Genomic DNA, 27,797 nt, shown 5'->3' on the forward strand with positions numbered 1-27,797 from the left:
CCTTAGAGATAAGCAAGTCAGGGAAATGACCAAAGGAGAAGAGCCAGTAACTTTGGAAACCAACATAAAAAGACCCCAATGCCTAGAGATTACAATGACTGTAAGGCATCATGAAAGTTAAGGGAACCTAGGGCTGTCCTTAGGAGCGTCCATCATTGATCAGGTGTTTCACAGGGATGGTTATATCGTGAAAGGGGGAGGGCACAGTAGCCACATTATATATGATCACTGCAGCACAAAATGTAAAAAAATACAACTTTTCACTGTGAAAATCAGAGTGCGTCTTTGATTACTCTTCCAATCTGCACTGTAGATTAAGAGAACAACTGGGTTCTCACGTCGAAGCCAGATTCGGGGAAGATCATTTGGCCCTTTCCCTGCATGAACCAGTTATTGCTTGAATGAATGTCTGCCACATGCCTGAATCCTGTCTGCCTCCAGGCTCTTTGTCTCCAGTCAGAGAGCTACTCTTCTACACCATCTAAACCTCATACCCTTTCCCTTAAGTCTATGCCCTCTGGTCATTGATCTCTCCATCAAGTAGAACAGTTTCTCCCTGTCAACCCAAGCTATGCCCCTCATAATTTTGTACAGCTCAGTCATGTCTCTTCTGGAAGTTGCTGGATGGGCACAGCATTTATTGCCCTTTCCAAATTGCCCCTTAGAAGATGGTGGTGAGCTGCCTTCTTGAATTACTGCAGTCCACATGCAGACCCACAATGCCATTAGGGAGGGAGCAGCAAGATTTTGACAGAGGGACACTGAAGGAATGGCCAATATATTTCCAAGTTGGGATGGGGAGTGGCTCAGAGGGGAACCTGCAGGGGGTGGTGTTCCCATGTAATCTGCTGCCCTTGACCTGGTGGTCGTGGGTTTGGAGTGTGCTGTCTAAGGATCTTTGGTGAGTTGCTGTAATGCATCTTAAGACCATAAGACCATAAGACATAGGAGTGGAAGTAAGGCTATTTGGCCCATCGAGTCCACTCCGCCATTTAAGTCATGGCTGATGGGCATTTCAACTCCACTTCCCTGCACTCTCCCTGTAGCCCTTGATTCCTTGTGAGATCAAGAATTAATCGATCTCTGCCTTGAAAGCATTTAATGTACCGGCCTCCACTGCACTCTGTGGCAATGAAGTAGACAGGCCCACCACTCTCTGGCTGAAGAAATGTCTCCTCATTTCTGTTTTAAATTTATCCCCTCTAATTCTAAGGCCATGCCCACGGGTCCTAGTCTCCCCGCCTAATGGAAACAACTTCACAGCATCCACCCTTTCTAAGCCATAAATTATCTTGTAAGTTTCTATTAGATCTCCCCTCAACCTTCTAAACTCCAATGAATACAATCCCAGGATCCTCAGCCGTTCATTGTACGTTAAACCTACCATTCTAGGGATCATCCGTGTGAATCTCCGCTGGACACGCTCCAGCGCCAGTATGTCCTTGCTGAGGTGTGGGGCCCAAAATTGGACACAGTATTCTAAATGGGGCCTAACTAGAGCTTTATAAAGCCTCAGAAGCACATCGCTGCTTTTATATTCCAACCCTCTTGAGATAATCGACAACATTACATTCGCTTTCTTAATCACAGACTCTACTTGCAAGTTAACCTTTAGAGAATCCTGGTCCAACACTCCCGGATCCTTTTGTACTTCTGCTTTACGAATTTTCTAACCGTTTAGAAAATAGTCCATGCCTGTATTCTTTCTTCCAAAGTGCAAAACCTCACATTTGCTCACATTGAATTTCATCAGCCATTTCCTTGGCCACTCTACTAAACACTCTAAATCTTTCTGCAGCCTCCCCACCTCCTCAGTACTACCTGCCTGTCCAACTATCTTCGTATCATTGGCAAACTTCGCCAGAATGTCCCCAGTCCCTTCATCCAGATCATTAATATATACAGTGAACAGCTGCAGCTCCAATACTGAACCCTGCGGGACACCACTTGTTGCCATTCTGAAAAAGAGCCTTTTATCCTAATTCTCTGCCTTCTGTCAGACCACCAATCCTCAATCCAAGCCAGTAGCTCACCTTGAACACCATGGGCCCTCACCTTGCTCAGCAGCCTCCCGTGAGGCACCTTATCAAAGGCCTTTTGGAAGTCTAGATAGATGACATCCACTGGGTTTCCCTTGTCTAACCTACTTGTTACCTCTTCAAAGAGTTCCAACAGGTTTGTCAGGCACGACCTCCCCTTACTAAATCCATGCTGACTTGTTCTAATCTGACCCTGCACTTCCAGGAATTTAGAAATCTCATCCTTAACAATGGATTCTAGAATTTTACCAACAACCATAAGGAGGGCCTGGAGGGGGCACGAGAAAGGCTTGGCAGGAAGGATTAGGGAGAACCCGAAGGCATTTTACTCATACGTGAGGAATAAGAGAATGATCAGGGAGAAGGTAGGGCCGATCAGGGATAGCCTAGGGAACTTGTGCGAGGACTCTGAGCAGATAGGGGAAGCTCTGAATGAGTTTTGTGCTTTGGTTTTCACTAAGGAAAGGGACCTTGTTGTGAATGAGAACTTTGAGGAGCAGGAAAACAGGCTTGAACAGATCAAGATTGAGGAAGTTGATGTGCTGGAAATTTTGGCAAACATTAAGATTGATAAGTCCCCAGGGCCAGACCAGATTTATCCTAGGTTGCTCTGGGAAGCAAGAAAGGAGGTTGCTAAGCCGCTGGCGAAGATCTTTGCTTCCTCACTCTCCACGGGAGTCGTACCAGAAGATTGGAGGGAGGCAAATGTTGTTCCTCTTTTCAAGAAAGGGAATAGGGAAATCCCTGGAAATTACAGACCAGTCAGTCTTATGTCTGTGGTCAGCAAGGTTTTGGAAAGAATTCCGAGGGATAGGATTTATGACTATTTGGAAAAGTGTAGCATGATTAAAGGGAGTCAGCCAGGCTTTGTGAGGGGCAGATCATGCCTTACAAATCTTATTGAGTTCTTTGAGGAAGTCACGAGACAGGTTGACAAGGGTCGAACAGTGGATGTGGTGTACATGGACTTTAGCAAGGCATTTGATAAGGTTCCCCACGGCAGGCTCATTCATAAAGTCATGAGGTATGGGATACAGGGTGATTGGGCTGTCTGGATTCAGAATTGGTTGGCTGACAGGAGGCAGAGAGTGGTTGTAGATGGTAAGTATTCTGCCTGGAGGTCAGTGCTGAGTGGTGTCCCGCAGGGCTCTGTTCTTGGGCCTCTGCTCTTTGTAGTTTTTATAAATGACTTGGATGAGGAGGTTGAGGGGTGGGTTAGTATGTTTGCTGATGACACAAAGGTTGGAGGTGTCGTTGATAGTATCGAGGGCTATTGTAGTTTCCAGCGAGACATTGACAGAATGCAGAGCTGGGCTCAGAAATGGCAGATGGAGTTCAACCTGGATAAATGCGAAGTGATGCATTTTGGAAGGTTGAACTTAAATGCTGAATATAGGATTAAAGGCAGGATTCTCGACAGTGTGGAGGAATAGTGGGATCTTGGTGTTCAAGTGCATAGCTCCCTCAAAGTTGCCACCCAGGTGGATAAGGTTGTTAAGAAAGCATATGGTGTTTTGGCTTTCATTAACAGGGGGATCGAGTTTAAGAGCCACGAGGTTATGCTGCAGCTCTACAAAATCCTGGTGAGACCACACTTGGAATATTGTGTCCAGTTCTGGTCGCCCTATTATAGGAAAGATGTGGAGGCTTTGGAGAGGGTGCAAAGGAGGTTTACCAGGATGCTGCCTGGACTGGAGGGCTTGTCTTACGAGGAGAGGTTGACTGAGCTCAGACTTTTCTCTCTGAAGAGAAGGAGGAAGAGAGGTGGCCTGATCGAGGTGTACAAGGTAATGAGAGGCATGAATAGAATCGATAGCCAGAGACTTTTCCCCAGGGCAGGATTGACTGCCACAAGGGGTCATAGTTTTAAGGTGTTAGGAGGAAGGTATAGAGGAGACGTCAGAGGGAGGTTCTTCACCCAGAGAGTTGTGAGCGCATGGAATAGTTTACCAGTAGTAGTCGTGGAAGCGGAGTCATTAGTGACATTTAAGCCACTGCTGGACATGTACATGGACAGCAGTGAATTGAGGGGAATGTAGGTTAGGTTATTTTATTTTTGGATTAAGATTATTCCACGGCACAACATCGTGGGCCTAGGGGCCTGTACTGTGCTGTATTTTTCTATGTTCTACGTTCTAACCGAGGTTAGGCTAATCGGCCGATAATTTTCCATCTTTTGCCTTGATCCTTTCTCAAACCAGGGGGTTACATCAGCAATTTTCCAATCATCTGGGACTTTCTTGTAGATGGTACACACTGCTGCTACTGACCGTCAGTGATAGAGGGAGTGGGTGCTTGTGGATTTGTGGCTTTGTCCTGAGATAACAAGGTGTGGAGCTGCATGAACACAACAGGCCAAGCAGCATCAGAGGAGCAGGAAAGCTGACATTTTGGGCCTAGATCCTTCTTCAGAAGGGGAAGTTGGAAGGTTGATGGAAGGGGTTAGTGGTATGAATGTAACAATGGTAACAATATCTTGGAGAATCTCGGGCAAGTGTTGATGAGAATATCAGTGGAGTTCTGTATTGATGGGATTACTGAGTTCACAGTTTAACTTTGAGTTCAGAAATTATGGAACTACCGTCAAAAGTTGAGAATCGCCATTTAAGATACTTTGAACACTTCTACAAAACCACAAGGGGATCACAGAAACATGGAGATACAAGAAGTTGATGCAACAATCAGCCTGGTTGTAATAGTAATCTTCAGTGATTGACCAGGTCAACTCTTTCTGGATAATGGATCATGAATTTTAAAGTTACTGGCTGCAACTCAGTACCAGCAGCTCAGGATCTGCTGGAGACAGTTCCTCGTTTTTGGATTTTCTTCCACCACACTATGTTCAAGTCGACCAAGCTGTCCAAAGATGAAGACAGAGAGAATGAGAATTTTCTGGACAGGACCTTCAGCGAGGTCATTACACCGAGGATACCTAAAGAGAGAAGGGGAATGTTGATGACGAAGGAAGACATGAATGCAGTACAAGAGACCCCAGGGGAAGCACCTATTGTAAACAGGCTGACTGTCTTGGAAACTGTCGAGACAGACGACACTGCCAGTCCGAGAGGGGGAACAGGTCTGCGAGTCAAAAATTGCTGTAGAGGCAGAGCCAAGGAGTCAGACATCACGGAGAGCTGTGGTAATAGGGGACTCCATAGTGAGAGGGACAGAAAGGGGTTTCTGTGGCAACAGGCAGGATTTGAGGATGCTGTGTTGCCTTCCCGGTGCCAGGATCCAGGACGTCACTGACAGAGTGCAGGGAGTCCTCAAGGGCGAAGGTGAAGACCCAGAAGTAGTGGTGCATATCGGCATTAATGACGTTGGGAAGAAAAGGAGGGGCATTCTACAGCAGGACTTCAGAGAACTCAGAAGAAGGCTGAAAAGCAGGACTTCCAGGGTGGTTATCTCCAGTTTGCTTCCAGTTCCTCGGGCTGGAGAGGGCAGGAACAGAGAGATAATGGACTTGAATGTGTGGCTGAGGAACTGGTGCAGGAAGCAAGGATTTAAATTCTTGGATCACTGGGGTCTGTTTTGGGGAAGGATAAATTGTACAAGAGGGACGGGTTGCACCTTAATAATTGGGGGACCAGCTTTCTGGCAGGCAGGTTTGCCACTGCAACACAGGTGTGTTTAAACTAAGTCATGGGGGGGAGGGGCCAAACTGGAAATTTAAGAATGAAGTTAAAGGGAAAGTGAGAATAAGAGAAGTTAAGAAATACAACAGCGTCAACAAAGTAAAGGAGCCATTAGGAGGTAGTGACCATAATATGATAAATTTTAATCTGCAGTTTGAGAGGGAGAAGGGAGAATCGGAAGTGTCAGTATTGCAGTTGAACAAAGGGAACTATGGAGCTATGAGGGAGGAGCTGGCCAAAGTTCAAAGCAGGATCAGTTCATTCCAAAGAGGGAGGCAGGGGTGGCTGTGGGTGACGAGGGAAGTTAAGGACTGTACAAAGATAAAAGAGAAGTATAACATAGCAAAGATGAACGGGAAGCCAGAGGACTGGGAAGCTTTTAAAGAGCAACAGCGGATAACTAAAAAGGCAATACACAGAGGAAAAATGAGGTACGAAGGAAAAATGGCCAAAAATATAAAGGAGGATAATAAAAGCTTTTTTAGGTAAGTGAAAAGAAAAAAAATGCTGAAGACTAAAATTGGGCCTTTGAAGTCAGAAACAGGTGAATTTATTATGGGGAACAAGGAAATGGCAGAAGAGTTGAATAGGTACTTTGGATCTGTCTTCACTAGGGAAGACACAAGCAATCTCCCAGATGCAATAGTGGCTGAAGGACCTAGGGTAATGGACGAACTGAAGGGTATTTATATTAGGCAGGAAGTGATGTTGGATAGACTGTTAGGTCTGAAGACTGATACGTCCCCGAGATCTGATGGTCTGTATCCCAGGGCACTTAAGGAGGTGGCTCTACAAATTGTGGACGCATTAGTAATCATTTTCCAAGGTTCAATAGATTTAGGATCAGTTCCTGCGGACTGGAGGGTGGCAAATGTTGTCCCACTTTTCAAGAAAGGAGGGAGAGAGAAAACAGGAAATTACAGACCGATTAGCCTGACGTCAGTGGTGGGAAAGATGCTGGAGTCAATTATAAAAGATGAAATTACGACTCATTTGGATAGCAGTAACAGGATAGGTCAGAGCCAGCATGGATTTATGGGTTTATGAAACATATCAGCTATGTTCTTGCAGTTTAATGTGGATAAATGTGTGGTTATCCACTTTGGTGGCAAGAACAGGAAGGCAGATTACTATCTCAATGGAGTCAAGTTAGGTAAAGGGGAAGCACAAAGAGATCTGGGTGTTCTTGTACATCAGTCAATGAAAGCAAGCATGCAGGTACAGCAGGCAGTGAAGAAAGCTAATGCCATGCTGGCCTTCATCACAAGAGGAATTGAGTATAGGAGCAAAGAGGTCCTTCTGCAGCTGTCCAGGGCCCTGGTGAGACTGCACCTGGAGTATTGTGTGCAGTTTTGGTCTCCAAATTTGAGGAAGGACATTCTTGCTATTGGGGGAGTGCAGCGTAGGTTCACGAGGTCAATTCCCGGAATGGCGGGACTATCATATGTCGAAAGATTGGAGCAACTAGGCTTGTATACACTTGAGTTGAGAAGGATGAGAGGGGATCTGATTGAGAGTATAAGATTATTAAGGGGTTGGGCACTCTGGAGGCAGGAAGCATGTTTCCACTGATGGGTGACTCCAGAGCCAAAGGACACAGTTTAAAAATAAGGTGTAGGCCATTTAGAACAGAGTTGAGGAAAAATTTCTTCACCCAGAGAGTGGTGGATATATGGAATGCTCTGCCCCAGAAGGCAGTGCAGGCCAACTCTCTGGATACTTTCAAGAAAGAGATGGATAGAGCTCTTAAAGATAGTGGAATCAAGGGTTATGGGGATAAGGCAGGAACAGGATACTGATTGTGGATGATCAGCCATGATCATAATGAATGGCCTACTCCAGCACCTATTGTCTATTGAAGCCTGAGCCAGTCGTTTCTGAGTTTGTAACAAATGGTTCTTTGTCAATGCTGATTGATATGTGCCTCATTTTGAGGTCTGTTAGAATATAGGAACAGAATTAGGCTATTTGGCTCATCAAGTATTCTCCACCGTTCAATCATAGCTGATATGTTTCATAAACCCATTCTCCTCCCTTATCCCCATAACCCCTGATCCCTTTGAGCATGGTGGTCAGTGATTAGCACTGTTGCTTCACAGCATCAGGGACCTGGGTTCAATTCCACCCTCAGGCAACTGTCTGTGTGGAGTTTGCACTTTCTCCCTGTTTCTGTGTGAGTTTCCTCCGGGTGCTTCGCTTTCCTCCCACAGTCCAAAGATGTGCAGGTCAGGGTGGGTTGGCCGTGCTAAATTGCCCCATAGTGCCCAGGGATGTGCGGGTTAGGGTGGATTGGCCGTGCTAAATTGTCCCATAGTGCCCAGGGATGTGCAGGTTAGGGTGGATTGGCCGTGCTAAATTATCCCATAGTGTCCAGGGATGTGCAGGTTAGGGTGGATTGGCTGTGCTAAATTGTCCCATAGTGCCCAGGGATGTGCGGGTTAGGGTGGATTGGCCGTGCTAAATTGTCCCATAGTGTCCAGGGATGTGCGGGTTAGGGTGGATTGGCCGTGCTAAATTGCCCCATAGTGCCCAGGGATGTGCAGGTTAGGGTGGATTGGCTGTGCTAAATTGTCCCATAGTGCCCAGGGATGTGCAGGTTAGGGTGGATTGGCCGTGCTAAATTGTCCCATAGTGCCCAGGGACGTGCATGTTAGGGTGGATTGGCCGTGCTAAATTGTCCCATAGTGCCCAGGGACGTGCATGTTAGGGTGGATTGGCCATTGTAAATTGTCCCATAGTGCCCAGGGATGTGCAGGTTAGGGTGGATTGACCGTGCTAAATTGCCAATGCTGTCCAGGGGTATGTGGTTTGGGTGGGTTATCCATGGGAAATGGTTACTGGGATAGCATGGAGGAGAGGTGTGGGCATAGGTGGGATGCTCTTTGATGCTGTAGGGATTCTATGATAGACAAGAACTCTGTTTTAAAGACACTCACTGACTTGGCCTCCACAGCCCTCTTTGGCAATGAATTCCCTCTGGCTGAAGATTGTCCTCCTCATCTCAGTTCTAAAGGGTTGTCCCTTCACTCTGAGGCTGTGCCCCCAGGTCCTACTCTCTCCTACTCTTCTCCACATCTTGTCTATCCAGGCATCTCAGTATTCTGTTAAGTTTCAAACAGATCCATCCTCAGCCTTCTAAACTCAATCGTGTACGGACCCAGAATCCTTCAGCTGCTCCTCATATGTCACGCCCTTCATTCGTGGATCATTCTTGTGAACAGGAAATTGAATTGAGTCACTCTGCATTGTCCTCTCCTAGAGATATTGGCTTCCAATAATTGTTTTTACTTCCCAGAGAGGGAGCTATTTCCCAGAAATATTTCAGAGTTCAGACAGTTTGGGAAATACAAGTTGCTTCCTGCCATCCTGCTCCTGATTCCTTGAAGTACAGAGTTAATATGGAAGTTGAGTTTTTTTTAGTTCTAAGGCAGATGCATTGCAACTTATTTGAAGCAGCCCACACCATTCCAAACCTGAAACTGCAGATCCTCCTCTTATAGCTTGCACGGCCCACAGCTGGTGGTGGAAAGATAGTGGGAGCGAGGGTCAGGGCGAGCCAGTGACGGAGGGACTTGGTGAGTGAGTGAGGCAAGGACAGTGAGAGTGGTCAGGTGAGGGACTGAGTGAGTGGGCAGTGTGTGTGAGGGCCAGGTTGAGGGAGGGTCAGGGCGGGTAAGGGCCAGGGAGAGTGAGGGACCGAGTGAGTGGGCAAGTGAGAGACGGTGTGTATGAAGGACCCGGTGTGTGGGGACAGTGCGAGTGGGGGACTGGGTGCCCGACGGAGGGGCGGGGTGAATGAGGGGCAGGCTGAGTGAGGAACAGATGTGTTGGCAAGTGAGGGATAGAGTGAGTGAGGAATAGGTTGAATCAGTGGGTTCTGGCCTTCCCACCTGATCTTATTGACCAGGAGCCTAACCACAGCTTTCTAAAGGTTTAGTGTAGTTGCCTGTGTGTCTGAATCCCAGGATTTCATGCAGTTCTCAGTGCGTCCTGCCACTTCCAAGGATTTGTCTCGTTGTAGCCGAACCGTGTGCTATGTAAACGATGTTTTCTCTGTCTGTCCTGTCTCCCCCGATCCGCAGGTGTGCAGCTTCATATGAAACAAGCTTCTCGTCAGTTTGGTTCGAGGTGCCCAGTATATCTGTATATTAATCTTGCATAACCTATTGTACCTGACTATTTATAGCATCTAAATGAGCCTCTCAGAGGAAGGGAGTAATCTCTTGAAGTAAACCTCGGTCTAATATCGGGACTGGCAGGGAGCATCTGTGTGGATTTTCTCTTCAAATAGACATTCATTAGTGTTTAACTGTGTTACTCTGTTAAGCCAGGGGAATCCAGGATAGAAGCAAACATAGGATTGGAGAGTACACAGCTGGAAGTCATGCCATGGGACTCTCATAGTCTGAGAATGATCCTGAAAATAAAATCAGCAGTTTCTTCAGCACACTGTAGAATTGGTTTCCATACAAACCATGGCTGTCTGCACAAAGTGGGACACACACCGTGACTCGGACACTACCGTCACACCTCGAGAGGGTCAGAACTGCTGTGTCTGGGTCTCTCTCCACAGGTCCATAATCCAGGGCCACACTCCTGAAGCTAGTCCCCAGGGAGAGTCACCAATACAAGATGTTAAGCTACTGAGAAAACAAAGGCAGGATGTTGCCGATGACCCAGGGGGTCCACAACCATGGGGTCACAGTCTAAAGATTACAAAGTAGGTCATTTAGGTGGGGAGCCTGTAGAATTCCCTGCCGTAGAAAGTGGTTGAGGCCAAAACATTGAATGTTTTCAAGAAAGAGTTGGATATAATTCTTCGGGCTAAATGGATCAAAGGGTAAAGAGGATAAAGCAGGAACAGGGGACTGAGTTGGGTAATTATCCATGATCTTTTTGAATGGCGGAGCAGGTTTGAAGGGGTAAATGGCCTACTCCTGCTCCTATTTTCAACATTTCTAAATCCAGCCTCTTGAGAATCCCCTGATTTTCATTGCCCCTTCCTCCACCCACTAGCCTTTACATGCTCACACGCCCTAAGCTCTGGAAATCCCTCCCTAAACCTTTCCTGAATTAGTTTCTTCCCTTAAGATGTTCCTTTGAAAGTGAACTCTTCAGCTGAGCTCTCGGTCACTCTGACGAGGCCCAGTGTCAAAGTTTTACAGGAACTTTCCTGTATTTAGGAATACGTGACTGGTTGTACATCAGCTCTTGTACGTGGTGACAGATGTGTTTGCTCTCCCAGCCCCACAGCGTGCTGTGACTCACACACACGTACATAAACACACACGTGAGCTTGCATCCACGATTCATGCTGACACAAGAAGAAACTTTGTGATTAATAAGCTAATACCTCCTTATCCACCTCTCACCTAGGCGGGAGAGGTAGGGACAGCCAGCAGAACCGCTCAGACAGGGAACAAGACACGAGACGGAGTGGGAATCTGTTCCAACTCCTACCATCTCTACCCAGAGGACAACAAAGGTGAGTCCCCTTGGTTCTCCTACGTTGAGGGCACCCAGTCTTACACAAACTGGGGAAACAAGTAGCAATCGCACCCCTTCCGTTCCAAGTCACCAAAGCTACTTATAGGCTGGGGATCGCAAGAGTTAGTTCATCAGCTCCCTCTTTTAATGTTAACCAAACAGTCCCGGGTACAGGGAGGAGGGATGCGGGTGTTCAAGATGGATCTTTGAAGGCTACAGGTAGATCAAAATGGATAGGATCTTGACTTCCATGCCAAAATACAACACAGACCTTATACTGAGTCTTGATAAAGTTCTGGTCAGTTAAGGACAGAGACTTTCTAACACCCTCAACTCTGCCTGTCAGATTTCCCTCAAACCTACATTTCTAATAACCTCCAACTCTGTCCCTTCACCCCCCCCCCAACTCTACCTCCCAAATCCCCCTCCAACGCTGCCTTTAAACCCCATAATATTGTCTCTAAACATCCTGAACTCTCCTTCTCAAATCCCCAACTTTCTCTCAAATATGCCCACTACTACCTCTTAAATGCCCCCAAGTCTGCCTCTTAAGCACCCCCAACACCATGTCCCCCAATTCTACATCCCAAACATCTCCAGTTCTCCTTCCCCAGCTGTCCCTTCCCCATTCCATCTTGCCCCCATTTTGATGGGTACAATGAATAGGAAGGGTTTAGAGGGATATGGGTCAGATGCTGGGAAATAGCAATAGTTCAGTTTAGGTAACCTGTTCAGCAAAGGCCTGTTTCCATGCTGTATGACTCTATGACTCTTAGTTCAAAGGTCAAAAATAAGGGGGAATAAAGTGAGAGGATTGGAGGGGGTTTGAGGAAAGAAAATTTCACCAAAGAGGGGTGGAAGTCTTGAAGGCATTGGCTGGGAGGGTAGTTGAGGCTGGAAAGCTTTTAACCTATAGAAAGTACTTTAACATTCAAGGCTGTGGACTTAGTGCGGGATGGGAGTGGAATAATGTAGATTGAGAGTATTATTAGCGCTGGAGACTCAGTGGACCTCCTCTGTATAGTACGGTTCTCCAATTCTCTCTCCTTGTTACAGTGAGCAGCTGCCATGTTTCTCTCATCCCTCTTCGACTGGAGTGAACATTGCTTGGCCCTCACTCCTCGCACTGAGGAAGAGCTGGTTACCAATACGCTGACCCTGGAGCTTGGCTTGCAACTGAAGCGAGCTGAGAAGATTCACCGGGAGCGGACAGCTGAGTGCAAACGCCTGAAGCAGGGGGTGGACTACAGCTGGCTCATGGCCCAGCCCAAGGTCGACTACCGGATACCCCCTGGGGAGCAGCTGGAGCTGCAAGAGCTGTGCTCTAAGATCAAGCCCTCCCAGTGTGGGCCTCTCATTCTCAGGTGGGTGAGGAGCTGGAGTAGGCCATTGGGCCCATCAGGTCTTTCTGCCATTGAACAGATCAGAACCCCCAACTTCAATCCGCCCTAGGTCCTCCTGATGTTTGTGGCCAATCCAAACAAAGCGCTGGGACAGATTTGAAGGACTGGGGATGAGGGATAAACTTCTGACCAACAGGGTCAAAGGATGTCGGTAGGAAAATGGAATTGAGGGCACAGTTGGGTCAACCATGATCTTATTGAATGGGCAAGCAGGTGGGGGGCCCAAAGGGCCTACTCCTGCTCATATTTTCTATCTTTCTATGACCTGATCAGCCATGATAATACCAAACGGGTGAGCAGGCACAAGGACCCTAACAGTCTACTCCTATTTTCTATGACCCAATCAGCCATGATCTTACTGAATGGGTGAGCAGGCTCAAGGGGCCGAACAGCTTACTCCTATTTTCAATGATCCAATCAGCCATAATGTTATTGAATGGGTGAGCAGAGTTGAGGGACCAAACAGCCAACTCCTTATTGGTATGTACTTCGATCTTTGAGTAAGTCAGCCTCTACTGCTGTGTGGGGAAGATAAATTCCACAGAATAACCTTCCCCTACCACCCTCATACAGAAGAAATCTGTCCTTGTCACTTAAAAGGGAACATTGTATCTTAAACTGTTTCTATCTCCTTGTTCTAGTCTCCACCATGTGAGAAAACATCCTCTCAGCATTTTCCCTGTCAGACTCCCACAGAATCTTAGATGTTTCAGTGAGGTCGCCTCTTATACTTCTAAATTCCAATAAGTGTTGTTATGAACCACTCTGTAAATTGTGCTGATGCTTGAGCCTCATTGTACTTGTGGGGATATCTCAAAAGTTAAAAGATTTCACCAAATTACTGAACATCCCGTTTTCCTTTCTGATGACCTTCAGTTAACAGCAAATATTCGGCCAGCTTGTGTGCTTGAGAAACTTCTCTTTATTAGGCAGTTCAATAGCATCGATCCACAAGAGTTGATGTGGTTTCCCATTTGTTTCTTCCAAATCCTTTTGATCCATTTATTCTTTCAGTTCCTTGCTGAAGGTACAGTGTGGGAAGGGGTGTTGAGTGACACATTAAATGCTCCTTCTTTCAGACGTTGGTTAGAGGCAGCAGCTTATCAGTATGGTACGTGAAATAACTCCACAGAGGCTGGAATCCCATCACCAAGGCTCTGTTGATTTACACACCAACAATCCTTGACTTTAGTACCGCCTCATTCAGAGTCAGGTACCAGAGTGTCAGTATTTCTGACACTTAGCCTATTTAAATGTCAGCCAGGGCTCCCTGATTGGACCAGATTAACGGTCCCAATCTGGGAACTCATATTCAGTGAGTAAAAGCTGAAAGGCCTACTGACGCTGTAAATCAGGAACAAAAACAGAAGTTTCTGGAAAGGCTCAACATCTGTGAAGAAAAAGCAGAGTTAACGTTTCGGGTCCGGTGACCCTTCCTCAGTTCTGACATTAACTGTCTTCTCAAATTCAGTGAGGCCCAGCTGGCTGACCTCATTACAATCACTACAGTAGGGAGGGATTAACTATTTTTCAGTTCCTTCGCTGAAATATAGAATCCCTACAGTGTGGAAGCAGTTCATTCAGCCCATCGAGTGCTTGCCACCCCTCCAAAGAGCATCTGACGCCCCCAGCCATATCCCTGTAAACCCAGCCAATCCACCTAACCTACACTTCTTTGGACTATGGGTGAAAACCGGAGCACCCGGAGGAAACCCACACAGACATGGGGAGAACAAGTGTACTCCATACAGTCTCCTGAGGGTGGAATCAAACCTGGTCCCTGGTGCTGTGAAACAGGAGTTCTGAGCCATCTTGCCGCTACTGAGAGAGAAAAGGAGAGAGTTGCTGTATCTTGCAGTCTGAAGAGCTTCTATCTCTGTATTGTTCACTGTCCACATGCTGAGGTGTATATCACAGATCTGCCGTCTTAAGCCAAACCACATCAAGCCAGCAGCATGCTATTTCTCTAAACTGCTTCTAACCCATTAATATCCTTCCTATGCATATACAGATTATAGTCTCAAGACCTGTACAACTGTAGCAAAGCATCAGTATTTTTCTTTGCAATGAACACCACCTTCTTAGTCACTTGCTGCACCTGCAGACCGACTTTGAGTGATACCTGTACCAGGACACCCCATAAAGTTACAGAGCTGTACAGCATAGAAACAGACCCTTCGGTCCAACTCATCCATGTTGACCAATATCCTAAATCAGTCTAGTCCCATTTGCCAGCATTTGGCCCATATCCCTCTAAACCCTTTCTATTAACGTACCTATCCAGTTAACTTTTAAATGTTATAATTGTACCAGCCTCAGCCACTTCTTCTGGCAAGTTCATTCCATACACACACCACCCTCTGCATGAAAATGTTGCCTCTTAGGTCCCTTTTAAACCTTTCCCTAGTTACCTTAAACCTGTGCCCTCTAGTTTTGGATCCCCTACACTATGAAAAAAGACCTTGGCTATTCACCCTGTCCATGCATCTAATTATTGTGTAAATCTCTATAAGGTCACTCCTCAGCCTCCAATGCTCCAGGGAAAATAACCCCAGCCTCCAGTCTCTCTCTAGAGCTCAAACCCTCCAACACCAGCAACATTCTTTTAAATCTTTCCTGCACTCTCTCAAGAACGGTGGATGCAAGTGCAGTTACAACATTTAAGACATTTGGGTAAGTACTTGAATAGGAAAGGTTTGGAGAGATATGAACCAAACACACGCAGGTGGGATTAGTTTAGTTTGGGAACATGGTCAGTGTGGACTAGTTGGACCAAAAGATCTGTTTCCATGCAGAAGAACCCTGGCTCTATGTAGGATAGTGCAATTCAGTCTTCTAACAGAAGGAGCAGCGTATTGATCTTTGAAAGAGTCTTTTGTTAAAAACCCTTCACAGGATGTGGGCACCACTGACTATGCCAACATTTATTGCCCATCCCCCAATTAAGGGTCAATTACATCGCTATGGTGTCTGAAGTCACATGTAGATGTCCCCAGGGGAGAATGAGAACCTGCTTAGCCCCATCTCCCTCATCTTCCCAGATGAACAGTCTAGAATTGGGGGGGGGGGGCAACAGTCTCAGGGTATGGGGTCAACCACTTGGGACTGTGATGAGAAGGAATTTCTTCCCTCAGAGAGAGGGAAGGGAGAATGTTTGTGGAATTCTGTAGCCCCTGACGGCTGGGGAGTGTCAGTCACTGAGTACAATCAATTCAGAGATGGATAGAATTTTCAAGCTGAGGGAATCAGGAGGGATGGGGTCATTGTGGGAAGATCAGATCTGAGTTTACTGAATGGTGGAGCATGTTTGCGGAGGCCAAATGGCCTATGTTTTTGTGCTTTTATACACGAAGGTGTCTAGGAAGGTTTAAGAAAAGCATGTGCATTGTTTGATTGCCGGGTTTATAAACTGCAGAGTCCGGCCCTGATAGGGATTTGCAGAAAATTTTAGGGCCCACCAATAACAAAACGTCAGAAAGGGGCCTGAGGACGTTTACCAGGGTGTTCCTGCAAATGAGGGACTTTGTGGGGATGCAGGAAGCCATTAAACCCCTCGAGCCTGTTCCAACATTCAACAAGATAGTGCCTTAAGTGTTTGTAAAGTGTGGAAAGGGGCCCTTCAGCCCATTGTGTCTGTTCTGTCCATCCAGCACCTAATCTACTCCAATCCCATTTTCCAGCACTAGGCCGATTGCTCTAGTATGCCTTAGCATCATCTGAAGACTTATTAAACGTTTTAAGGGTTTGTGCCTCTACAACCGTTTCAAGCAGTGAGAGAAAAAGGTTTCCTTAAATCCACTTTAAGCCTCCTGCCCCTTCCCTTAAATCTATGCCCCCAGTTATTGATGCCTTTAATAAGGGAAAATGTTTATTCCTAGCAACCTCACTACGCAACATCCTGGTAAATATCCTCCTTCCCACAGCCTGTCCTCTAGCTCCTTGAGTTCTAGGTCCTTTTGATATATAGGCAGCATTCCATTAGCCTTCTCAAATATTTTCGGTATCTGTCTGGGAGATTTAAATGATCTGTTTACCCGGAGCACACCACCTCCCCCCACCCCCATCCCTCAAGTCCCATTGAATTTTTTGTCTTCTCCCCATTTACAAAGACCACAATTCTACTCTTTTACAATGCAAAGTCGACAACTTGTACTCGTTCAAATTAAAATACTTTTGCCTTGGTTTTGCTCAGACACTGGAGCTGCTGCTGTTGTGCTGCAATTTTGAAATTTCCAGCAACACTGCACACAATGCTGTCCATCTCCAGATGTGATGATATGTGGCTTGCCAACCCACCATTACAAGAAGCATTGCCTCACAGTTTTAATTCAAAACAGCTTGCCTGGACATGTCCCTCTTGTCTGCAGAGGCTCAGATCCTCTAAGGCAAGTGATACTTGGTACTACTGGTACTATTATGGAGTAGGAGATCCAGACGACCTCCTGGAGACCCAGGTTCAAATCCCCTGACAGATGTTGGAATTTGAGTCCAACTAATTTAAAAATGAAAGCTTTGGCTAATTTGTAAGCAGCTCAAGTATTACTACAGACCTGGGAAGTCCAGTTCTTTAAATCATCGCTTTCCAAGCAGGGCTTCTGTCCATTCTTGCCTGGCTTCTTGACCGCAGTACGGAACATGAAGGTTGCATCCTCAACCCACACCTTGCCCCTTCAATTCCATTTTGATTTAGCCTTTTTCCTCTCTCCCTACCTTCCCCTTCCTGATTGGCTACATGGGTGATTTACTGGTGCCAGTTAATGGATGGCAAAAACATATGTCATGATGATTTGGTGTTGGGAGAAAAGCTCTTTCTTCACGGTTCCAGATGCTTCTGAATTGCTGTAAGCAAGTACGGTACCAAATATAAAGAATGCTGTTTGCCTATTAATTACTGAATAGCCTACAATAGCAACAAGGAGGTGCGTGTGGCACAATGCAGGAAGGATCCTGTCCCTGTACCAAGATATCTGGGTTCAAGTCCAACCAAGTTACAGGCACACCATCCTGCTTGCCACCTTGGGACCTGATAGCCAAGGTAAGATATGTCTGTAACTGGGCTTTGTGGATTGTGAGTTTTTCCAATGCAAATTTGAGTGGGAGAGATTCCTAGTCTTCCTAGTGACAGAAAGGAAACTGGGATCTCTACCATCACTAACCACAGCTCTGTGATATCAAGATGACACGAGATGTCTTATCTTGCAAAAATATTCAAATATTTTTTTCCTGAAATATGATGATTGTTAAAATATAGACATCATACAATCAATTTTCACGCACCCAGCCACTTAACCATTGGGGAAGTACTCAACAAGGTCAGAAACAGAGGGAAGTTCCCTTTCCCAGGACAGATACAGCAGAGGGTTAGAGACAGAATAAAGCTGCCTCCACAATGGCCGCCATTAAACACTCCCAGGACTGGTACAGCAGTGTTAGCTGCGGAATGAAGCTTTCCTTACTTGCTCCCCCATCAAACACTCAGGACAGGTACAGCACAGTGTTAGATACAGAGTAAATCTCCCTCTACACTGTCCCCCCAGGACAGGGACAGCATGGGGTTAGATACAGAGTAAAGCTTCCACTACATTGTACCCCATCAAACACTCCCTGGGGACAGGGACAGCACGAGGTTAGATACAGAGTAAAGCTCTCTCTACACTGTCCCCCATCAAACACTCCCCAGGACAGGGACAGCACGGGGTTAGATACAGACTAAAGCTCTCTCTACACTGTCCCCCCCATCAAACACTCCCCGGGGACAGCACGGGGTTAGGTACAGAGTAAAGCTGCCTCTACACTGTCCCCATCAAATACTCCCAGGACAGGGACATGGGATTCGGTACAGAGTGAAATAATATTTAGAAATTGACTCGTGTTTTGGTCCCTGGCTCTCAGGTTCCGGAAACTAATCCGGGAGTTTGAATCTGATCTCTCGGAGATTCCCCGAATCTTTCGCTTGACGCTGCTGGACTTCATCGAGCAAGAGGAAGAGGAAGAGGCACAGAGGATATTGAGGAGGCAGGCGGACTCCAAGCGGGGCAACAGTCTGTCTGCACTCACCCTGAGGACCCGGCTAAAGATCAATCCATTTTGCCAGGACAGCATCAAGGAATCCGGCACTGGCCTACTCGCTGCCCGTAGGGTGAGGAGTATGCCCGAGTTCAATATCAGAGAGTAAAATTAACCCCCACCCATCTTGAAGCAGGAGTCAGACTAGCACCAACACGATGGGCAGACTTCCAGCTGCATTGAGCAATGCATTGTTTCCACAATTTTTTTTAAAACTGCGATAGTGAGATTCAGGGCTCCCATCTCCAATTTCGTTTCTGAGATAATGGGAACTGTAGATGCTGGAGAATCCAAGATAACAAGGTGTGAAGCTGGATGGACACAGCTGTGTTCATCCAGCTTCACACTTCGTTACCTACCATTCTTGTTTCTGTTGTGTTTTGTATGTGAAAAGTTCCTCTGAATCAGGCATTGCTCCAGATTTGATGAGTTGCGCGAAATCACACAACACGCACCCGATCCATTTGGTTTCTCTGCTCTATGCTAGTGTTTAAAAACATGAACCTCCCACCAACCTCCCTCTTCATCTCTCCCTCTCGCCTAAATCCTCCTTATTCCTGTCTCCCTCATGCTTTGAGCCAGTATTTCCCTTAAAACAAATGCAGAGAATGCTGGAGGAACCCAGCAAATCTGGCATCATTTGTGGAGGAAGCAACAGATTTAATGTTTCAGTCCAAGTTCTGAAGACAGCTCACAAGACTTGAGAGGTTAAGTCTGTTTTTCTTCTCCACAGATGCTGCCCAGACCTGCTGAGTTTCTCCAGTGTTGTGTGTTTGTTTGAACTCTTCAGCATCTTGCCTGTTCTTCCCTTAAAATGTCATCAATAATATTCAACACAACTACTCTCCTGTGCCAGTGAGTCCGAAATTATCACTGACCTCAGGGGGGAATTGTTTCCCCTGGATGCCTGATTGGACTTATTTCCAACTGTCTAACATTGACAGCTTCCACGTGGACACCTTCTTCACATCTACTCTCTATATTTCTAATTGCCCATCTGCAAGATATAGGCCATTCAGCCCATTGGATCTGGTAAATGCAGTTCACTCTCTGAGGTTTCTCTTTACTAGAAAAATGAGTCCCAGCCTGTTTTTGAATTTTCTGCACAGCTACAACCTCTCAGTCAGTATGTTCTTTGTAAATCTTGGGGAAAGAAAAGCTAAGTTAAAGATTTGTCGTGTAGATGAGTGGGGAGTGTGATGTGGGGGCTCTGCACAAACAGATAATGGAAAATAATCGGGAAGGCTAATGGAATGGTGTCCTCTATATCAAGAGGGGCTAGAAACAAAGGGAATGGAAGAGAAGCTTTCAGAGACACAGAGTCCCCAGTTAGACCATACCTGGAATGGCGTTGAGAGGGTTCTAGGCACCACACCACAGCACAACGATACTGGGCCTGGAAGAGAGTCTAGCACAGATTCATAACAATTTGGACAAATACAGAAAGTCTGTTTTAGTAGGCCGTGGAAACCAGAATTGAGGAGTGTTGGTCGGCTAGAGTCTAACATTGATAGCGAGACCTTTCAGAAGGGACATTAGTAAAAACACCCACATACGAATGGCAGTGAAAATTTGGAACTCTGCAAATCATAACTGATTCTTCATTTTAAATGACGAGACTGAGAAAGGTGTTAAGGCATGGGGCATCGGAGGTTATGCCCATGATGATCACACTTAGTGGCAGAACTGGCTCAAGGGCTGATTGGGCTCCTCCTGCACCCCTGACCTGATTTCAAATTCAGCATTGCCACCTGAAGAATTACAGTCATACAGAACAGAAACAAATCCTTCGGTCCAACTCATCCATGCTGACTAGATATCCCAATCTGACATAGCCCCATTTGCCAGCGTTTGGCCCTCAGCCCTTCCTATTCACCTACTCATCCAGATGCCTTTTAAATGTTGTAATTGTTCCCAGCCTCCACCACTTCCTCTGGCATCTCATTCCACATGCTCATCACCTGTGAAAAAGCTACCCCTCAGGTCTTTTTAAATCTTTCCCCTCTCACCTTAAACTTATGCCTTCTTGTTTTGGAATCCCCTACCCTTGTAAAAAGATCTTGGCTATTAACCAGATCCTTACTCCTCATGATTTTATAAACTTCTATTTGGAATTCTTTAGCTCAGGGGTCTGTAGATGCTCACTTTCAATTCAAGGCAAGGATTAATGCACTTTTCAGGAAAGGCAGTAGTTTAGTGGCATTATCAGCAGATAACTATTCTGAAAAGACCCAAGCATTGTTCTGGGGACCTCAGTTCAAATCCCACAATGGCAGACACGAAATTTAAATTTAATAAAAGTCTGGAATGAAGAGGCTAATAAAGACCATAATACCACTGCTGAATGTTGTAAAACCCAATCTTTAGCGAAGGAAATTTGCTGTCCCTACCCAGTTTGGCTTACATGTGACTCCTGACCCATAATGATGCAGTTGACTTTTGAGTGCCCTCTGGGCAATAAGTCTCAGTGTTGCTCACAACACACAAACGAAATACGTTTCTGGACTTTTAAATAGGGATCAGGAGGGAAAGTAGGGGCGTATTGAGGTTGAACCATGACGTTATTTATTTAAATGGTGGAGGTGGCTTGAGACAAGTCTGGCCTAGTCCTGCTCCTATCCCCTGTGCTTTTAACTGGAATCCCAGAAATGCATGGCACAGAAAGCTGCCATAGATTTCTCAAATTTGTACATTTGCACTTTCTGTCCTGCTTTGAGTTCAAAGTGTCCAGATTTCAACCCAGTTCATCTTGTATCAAATAACTTACCATGACACCATCCAGAACAAAGCAGTTGCTGTTTGACTGGCACCACATCCACAATATTCACCCCTTCAACCACAGACACTCAGTCGTAGCAGTGTATATCATCTACAAGACATACTGCAGCAACTCACCGAGGCTCCTTAGACAGCACCGTCCACGACCACTTCCACTCTCATCCATGTCTCCCAATCTCGAAATGACCACAACTCTTCCATATATCCAGAACCTCCTCCAGCCCTCTGAAATCTGTGTGCTTTGTTCAATTCCTGCCCATATGGGAGGGCAGCCCTGTAACAGGACTCTCACCCAGGGCGTAAGGAGGGGTTCCTGATGATGGAGAGGGTGCCCTTCAGGTACAGTCAAGGATTCCTGTATTGTATCGCAGTTCAGAAAGCCCAGCCCAGAATCCTGGCCAGTATTCTCCAATGACAGTATTATTTAGATGGAGTATTATTGAATTGGTGAGAAACTGCTCACTGAAACATAGAACATAGAACAATACAGCGCAGAACAGGCCCTTCGGCCCTCGATGTTGCGCCGATCTGTGAACTAATCTAAGCCCCTTCCCCGACACTATCCAGTCATCATCCATATGCTTATCCAAGGACTGTTTAAATTAGGATTCTTAAGGGGGCTTGATTGGGCAAATGCTGAGATGGTGCTTTCTCTCATTGGAGAGTCTAGGACCAGAGTCTCAGAATAAAGGTGTGCCAATTTAAGACAGAGATGTGAAGGAATTTCTTCTTTGAGGGTAGTGAATCTATGACTTCTTTACTACAGAGGGCTCTCAAGGTCGAGTCATTAAGTACATTAGACACATTTTTAATCGGGAAGGAGAATCTAGGGGAAGTAGAGATGGTGATGATCAGATCAGCCACAAATCATTGGATGGTAGAGCAGACTCGATGGGCTGAATGGACTACTTCTGCTCCTACGTCTTATAGTTCACAGGATGGTCCAAAATGTAGTCCACAAGATCAAGGCCAAACAAGACAGCAGACCAGGACTCCCACCACTCCTGCAACTAGAGGCGCTGCAGCAGACAGGGCAGGATGCGTCAATGTATTCCCATGAGCAAGATTTACATTGGTTTTGGTTTTCGTTCGGTTAGTACGAGAGGCAAAAATAGTATTTCTCAGGAAGAAGTTACTATTGTGATGATTTTATAACACATTAAAATGTTTCAAATAAACACATTCTCTTCTGGCACTGATTGCAATCTGAAAATGTCTATGTTTTGTCCTCTGCGTGAAACAGGAATTAAAAAGCATTCCCATTAATTTTCATCGGACTCTTTCTGCAGCAGGAGGGCTAGGGGCCAGTAAATGCTCGGTGGAATCTTTTGCCGACTCATTTGTTCGGCCAATGAAAACAGGAGCAAGATGAGGCCACTCGAATCTTCAAGTCTGCTCTGCCATTCAGTAAGATTTGGTTATGATCTCAAACCCAACTTGCTGTCAGCAGCTCTCCTGGATTCTTGACGCCTTTGTCTACATTAAAAATTTAAAACTCTTTTTCTTCGTAAATATAAAGATCCTTTCTCCATTACCTTCTGTGGAAGAGAATGTCACGCTGCAATGACACTTAGTGACTGTGAGAAAACATTTCCTCATTTCTGTCTTAGAAGGGAGACCTCGTTTTAAACTCTATCCTCCTAGTTTCAGCCTCCTCCACAAAACATCGTCTTCACTTTTGCGGGATCAAAATCCTGGAATTCCCTCCCTCGGTAGGTCTACCTCCACCACGTACTGCGGCAATTCAAGAAGACGGCCAATCACCTTCTCAAGTGGCAACCAGGGACAGGCAATAAATGCTGGCCAGCCAGTGACTAATAAAAACAAAACCACTCTCCCCCAACCCCTCAAGATCACGTAGGTCTCAATAAGATATCACTCCTTATTCGTCTAAACTGCACTGGATAAAAAAAACAAAACTATTCACCCTTTCTTCACAAGACACGTCCATATCCCAGGAATGAGTCGAGTGAAAAAATTGAGAATCACCAGCACGGAAAACAAAACCAGCAGTAATAGACACAGCAGTGGATATGGGTCCTGACAACATCTCAGTTTTACTACTGAAGATTTGTGCTCCCAAAATCAACCAACTTTCTTGCTCCTTTGATGTTGCTTGGTCTGCTGTGCTCATCCAGCTCTACATCTTGTTATCTCAGCTTCTGGTCAAGCTGTTTCAGCCTCAACACTGCCATCGACCTGACATTGTAGGAAATTGCCCGGAAATGTCCGATCCACTTAAAGAGAAAAGGAAGACAAATCCAGCTTGGTAAATGACTGTTCTGCAACATCACTAAATTAATGGAACGAGAACATTTACTACTGCCACCTACTCCCTAACAGTCAGTTTGGGTTCTGCTACGACCTCTCAGCTCCTGACCTCAACAAAACCTTGATACCAATATGAACACAACTTAAGGAGAGGCGAGAGTGTCTGGCCTTAACATGAACCTGTCGAGTTGGTACGAATTCAGGAAAAAAAAGGATGAGTTTGATGGTGGAAGTCAGTTGTCTGAGCTCCAGAAATCTCTGCAAGAGATCCTCAGGGTAGGGTCCGAGGTCCAGTCATCTTCAGCTGCATCATCAAAGGCCTTCCCATTCCTCCTGCTCCTTCCTTTCCCCTTCCTCTCACCTTTCCCCTCTCCCCTTCACCCCCCCCCCCCCATTCCTTACCCTCCCTGCCTCCTTACCCTCCCTCATTCCCCCCGGTCTGGTTTCCGCTGTCCTGCCACCGTTCCCTTGTTACGTTTCCCGGTGCAGCCTAGGCCGTCACAAGAGCCGTGGGCGCCTTTCAAATGTAGCCCAGCGGCTCAGCTAGCCGCCCCGGCCAGACCCAGCATGGGATGCGGAGCCTCCAAGAAACAGATTGCAGGTGAGTCAGTCCACTCCAGGCACCAAATCAGTCCCGAAACTCGAGAAACTCCCCACTCGATTATCCCGAAAACCGAGCTTTCGGTCCAGATTCCAGATTTAACACATCTTCAATATATTAACTCCCAAATTACACACTGAGCTGGAATTCCCCCACCAAACATAATACATTGATTCCCAATGGCGACATGAATTCTCAATCTAGAACAAATCCTTAATTTGAATACTAATCTCCAAATTGTGCATGAATGCTTAAAATGAATACTAAACCTCAATCTGAACACTAACCCCAATCTCAAGTACTAATCGGCAATCGGAGCACTAATTCCCAATCTGAGTACGAAACCATTTATCTGACCATTAATCCTCAATGTGAGAATTACACCAATTCGAACAATAATTCTGCAAACTGAGCATTAATCACCAATCTGAGCATTCATTGCCCAGTGCGAGTGTCAATCTTCAATTTGCCACATTTCCGAATCCCTGAATTAAAGTCCCTGACATGGACCAGAATTGGGGTATCAGTGCTGACCCTCTGACAATGCGGCACTCCCTCAGTACTGACCCTCTGACAGCGCCCACTCCCTCAGTACTGACCCACTGACAGTGAGGCACTCCCTCAGCACTGACCGTCCAACAGTGGGGCACTCCCTCAGTACTGACCCTCTGACAGCGCCCACTCCCTCAGCACTGACCCTCCGACAGTGCCCGCTCCCTCAGCACTGACCCTCCGACAGTGTGGCACTGCCTCAGTATTGACCTCTGACAGTGTGGTGCTCCCTCAGTACCGCCCCTCCCATAATGCAGTACTCCCTCAGTACTGACCCTCCGATAGGAATTGTTACGGTGTGGGAGGACACCATTCGGCCCATTGTGCTTGCACCAGCTCTTCAGAACTAGTAGTTTTATCTTGTGCCAATCTCTAGCCCTTTCCCTAGTATCCCTACATGCCATTGCTATCCAAAGACACATCTTGAATGTCTCCATTAAAGCCATCTACATTACATTTCTAGACAGTGCATTCCACACCCTAACTACTTGCTGTGTGAGAAATTTACTCACATCACCCTTTCTTCTTTTGTACATCACTTTGTATCTATGTCCCTCTTGTTCTTTTTCCTTTTGCAAGTGGGAACAGCTTCCCCCATCCACTCTGTCTAGCCCCAGCACATGATTTTGAAAACCTCCATCAGATCTCCCTCTTCAGTCTTCTTCACTCCAAGCAGAACATACCTCAATTTCTTTAATCTATCTGTAGCATCCACAAACTGGACACAGTCCTCCAGGTGAGGCCTAACAAGTGTCTTGTACAAGTTCAGCATCCTTGCTCTTGTATTCTATGCCCCTATTAATGAAGCTGATGATAGTGTATGCTCTATTAACAAATATAGCTGATTTTCACTCGGCACTCATCTCCTCACTCCTCGTGTGCCCTACCCCCTCCTGTAGTGAGGAATGTGAAGTTCACTGAATAATTGCCAAGGCACTCTCACTTCGGCCATCTCTGTCTGACTGGGCCCAGAGCACAGAAAGAGAATTTGGGATGTGTTGTACTGATGGGCTTTTGCAGCCAAGGTTGGAATTCTGTTTCTTTTCTGCCACACGCATGCAGCCAGAAGGAGGTACTCGTCCTGACAACATCAAGATGTTAAGATCCCCATGTCATTCTGCTTACAATGCATAGTGCAGCCCCTAAGCCATTCAGCCTGTCATGGGGTTGAAAGTCTGACCTTCTCCAAGCAGTTGTGTAGTACCATTTCTGAACAGGCTGATCATAAAATATCTACACCATCTGTGGCACGGTGGCTCTGTAGTTAGCACTGCTGCCTCACAGCACCACGGACCTGGGTTCAACTCCACCTGGGGATGACTGTCTGTGTGGAGTTTGCGTGTTCTCCCTGTGTCTGCGTCGGTTTCCTCCGGGTGCTCTGGTTTCCTCCCATAGTGCAAAGATGAGCACACAAATTGGGTTGGCCATGCTAAATTGCCTGTAGTGTTCAGGGACGTGTAGATTAGGTGGGTTAGAGGGAAATTGGTCTGGCCGGGATGCTCTGAGTGTCGGTGTGGACTTGTTGGGCCGAAGGGCCTGTTCCCACACGATAGGGATTCTATGATTTTTGATATTAGGTCAACAGTGTCATTCTAAAGAATGGAAGGCATCAAAGCAAGGACAGATATCAGCACCTTTATGATTGACTTCTTGGTCAGGTAATATTTCCTGTCACTGTTTTTCACGCTCACCGTGTTTTCGATATTGTGAGCAGTTTACAGTGCATCCTCCGTACTGACCATGGATAGTGCACACAATCTCGGTAATGATCATTTGAAGGTGGGATGGTTTGTCAGCACAGATGACCATCAGTAATAACCCTTTGATGGTATAGCACCATGAGTGCAATGTTGCTCTGACAGCACAGCATTTATTCAACACTAATTGTTGACAGTGCCCACTCTCTCAATACTGACCCTCCGACAGTGCCCGCTCCCTCAGCACTGACCCTCCGACAGTGCCCGCTCCCTCAGCACTGACCCTCCGACAGTGCCAACTCCCTCAGCACTGACCCTCCGACAGTGCGGGGCTCCCTCAGCACTGACCCTCCGACAGTGTCCGCTCCCTCAGCACTGACCCTCCGACAGTGCGGTGCTCCCTCAGCACTGACCCTCCGACAGTGCCCTCTCCCTCAGCACTGACCCTCCGACAGTGCCCTCTCCCTCAGCACGGACCCTCCGACAGTGCCCACTCCCTCAGCACTGACCCTCCGACAGTGCGGCTCTCCCTCAGCACTGACCCTCCGACAGTGCCCACTCCCTCAGCACTGACCCTCCGACAGTGCCCACTCCCTCAGCACTGACCCTCCGACAGTGCCCGCTCCCTCAGCACTGACCCTCCGACAGTGACCGCTCCCTCAGCACTGACCCTCCGACAGTGACCGCTCCCTCAGCACTGACCCTCCGACAGTGACCGCTCCCTCAGCACTGACCCTCCGACAGTGCCCGCACCCTCAGCACTGACCCTCCGACAGTGCCCACTCCCTCAGCACTGACCCTCCGACAGTGCCAACTCCCTCAGCACTGACCCTCCGACAGTGCGGGGCTCCCTCAGCACTGACCCTCCGACAGTGTCCGCTCCCTCAGCACTGACCCTCTGACAGTGCCCACTCCCTCAGCACTGACCCTCCGACAGTGCCAACTCCCTCAGCACTGACCCTCCGACAGTGCGGTGCTCCCTCAGCACTGACCCTCCGACAGTGCCCACTCCCTCAGCACTGACCCTCCGACAGTGCCCTCTCCCTCAGCACTGACCCTCCGACAGTGCCCACTCCCTCAGCACTGACCCTCTGACAGTGCCCACTCCCTCAGCACTGACCCTCCGACAGTGCCCACTCCCTCAGCACTGACCCTCCGACAGTGCCCACTCCCTCAGCACTGACCCTCTGACAGTGCCCACTCCCACAACACTGACCCTCCGACAGTGCCCACTCCCTCAGCACTGACCCTCTGACAGTGCCCACTCC

General features: G+C 46.9%; 1 protein-coding gene across 1 annotated transcript; it reads left to right on the top strand.

Annotated features, from left to right (window-relative positions):
• The first annotated feature begins 6,012 nt into the window (after positions 1-6,012).
• On the top strand, positions 6,013-22,608 carry LOC125449200 (protein RD3-like). Its single transcript, XM_048524877.2, has 4 exons — positions 6,013-6,159; positions 11,051-11,159; positions 12,218-12,525; positions 18,457-22,608. The coding sequence occupies exons 3-4, from the start codon at positions 12,230-12,232 to the stop codon at positions 18,737-18,739; spliced, it is 579 nt and encodes a 192-aa protein (XP_048380834.1). The 5' UTR covers positions 6,013-6,159; positions 11,051-11,159; positions 12,218-12,229; the 3' UTR covers positions 18,740-22,608.
• Positions 22,609-27,797: the final 5,189 nt, after the last annotated feature.

This window comes from Stegostoma tigrinum, chromosome 42 (assembly GCF_030684315.1).
Source record: "Stegostoma tigrinum isolate sSteTig4 chromosome 42, sSteTig4.hap1, whole genome shotgun sequence".
NCBI classification, from domain to species: Eukaryota; Metazoa; Chordata; class Chondrichthyes; order Orectolobiformes; family Stegostomatidae; genus Stegostoma; species Stegostoma tigrinum.

Bases quoted from the DNA above. Each gene is read 5' to 3' on its own strand.
- LOC125449200 (XM_048524877.2), top strand. From the start codon at position 12,230: ATGTTTCTCTCATCCCTCTTCGACTGGAGTGAACATTGCTTGGCCCTC. The intron at 12,526-18,456 runs GTGGGTGAGGAG...CCTGGCTCTCAG, and splicing joins TGTGGGCCTCTCATTCTCAG to GTTCCGGAAACTAATCCGGG.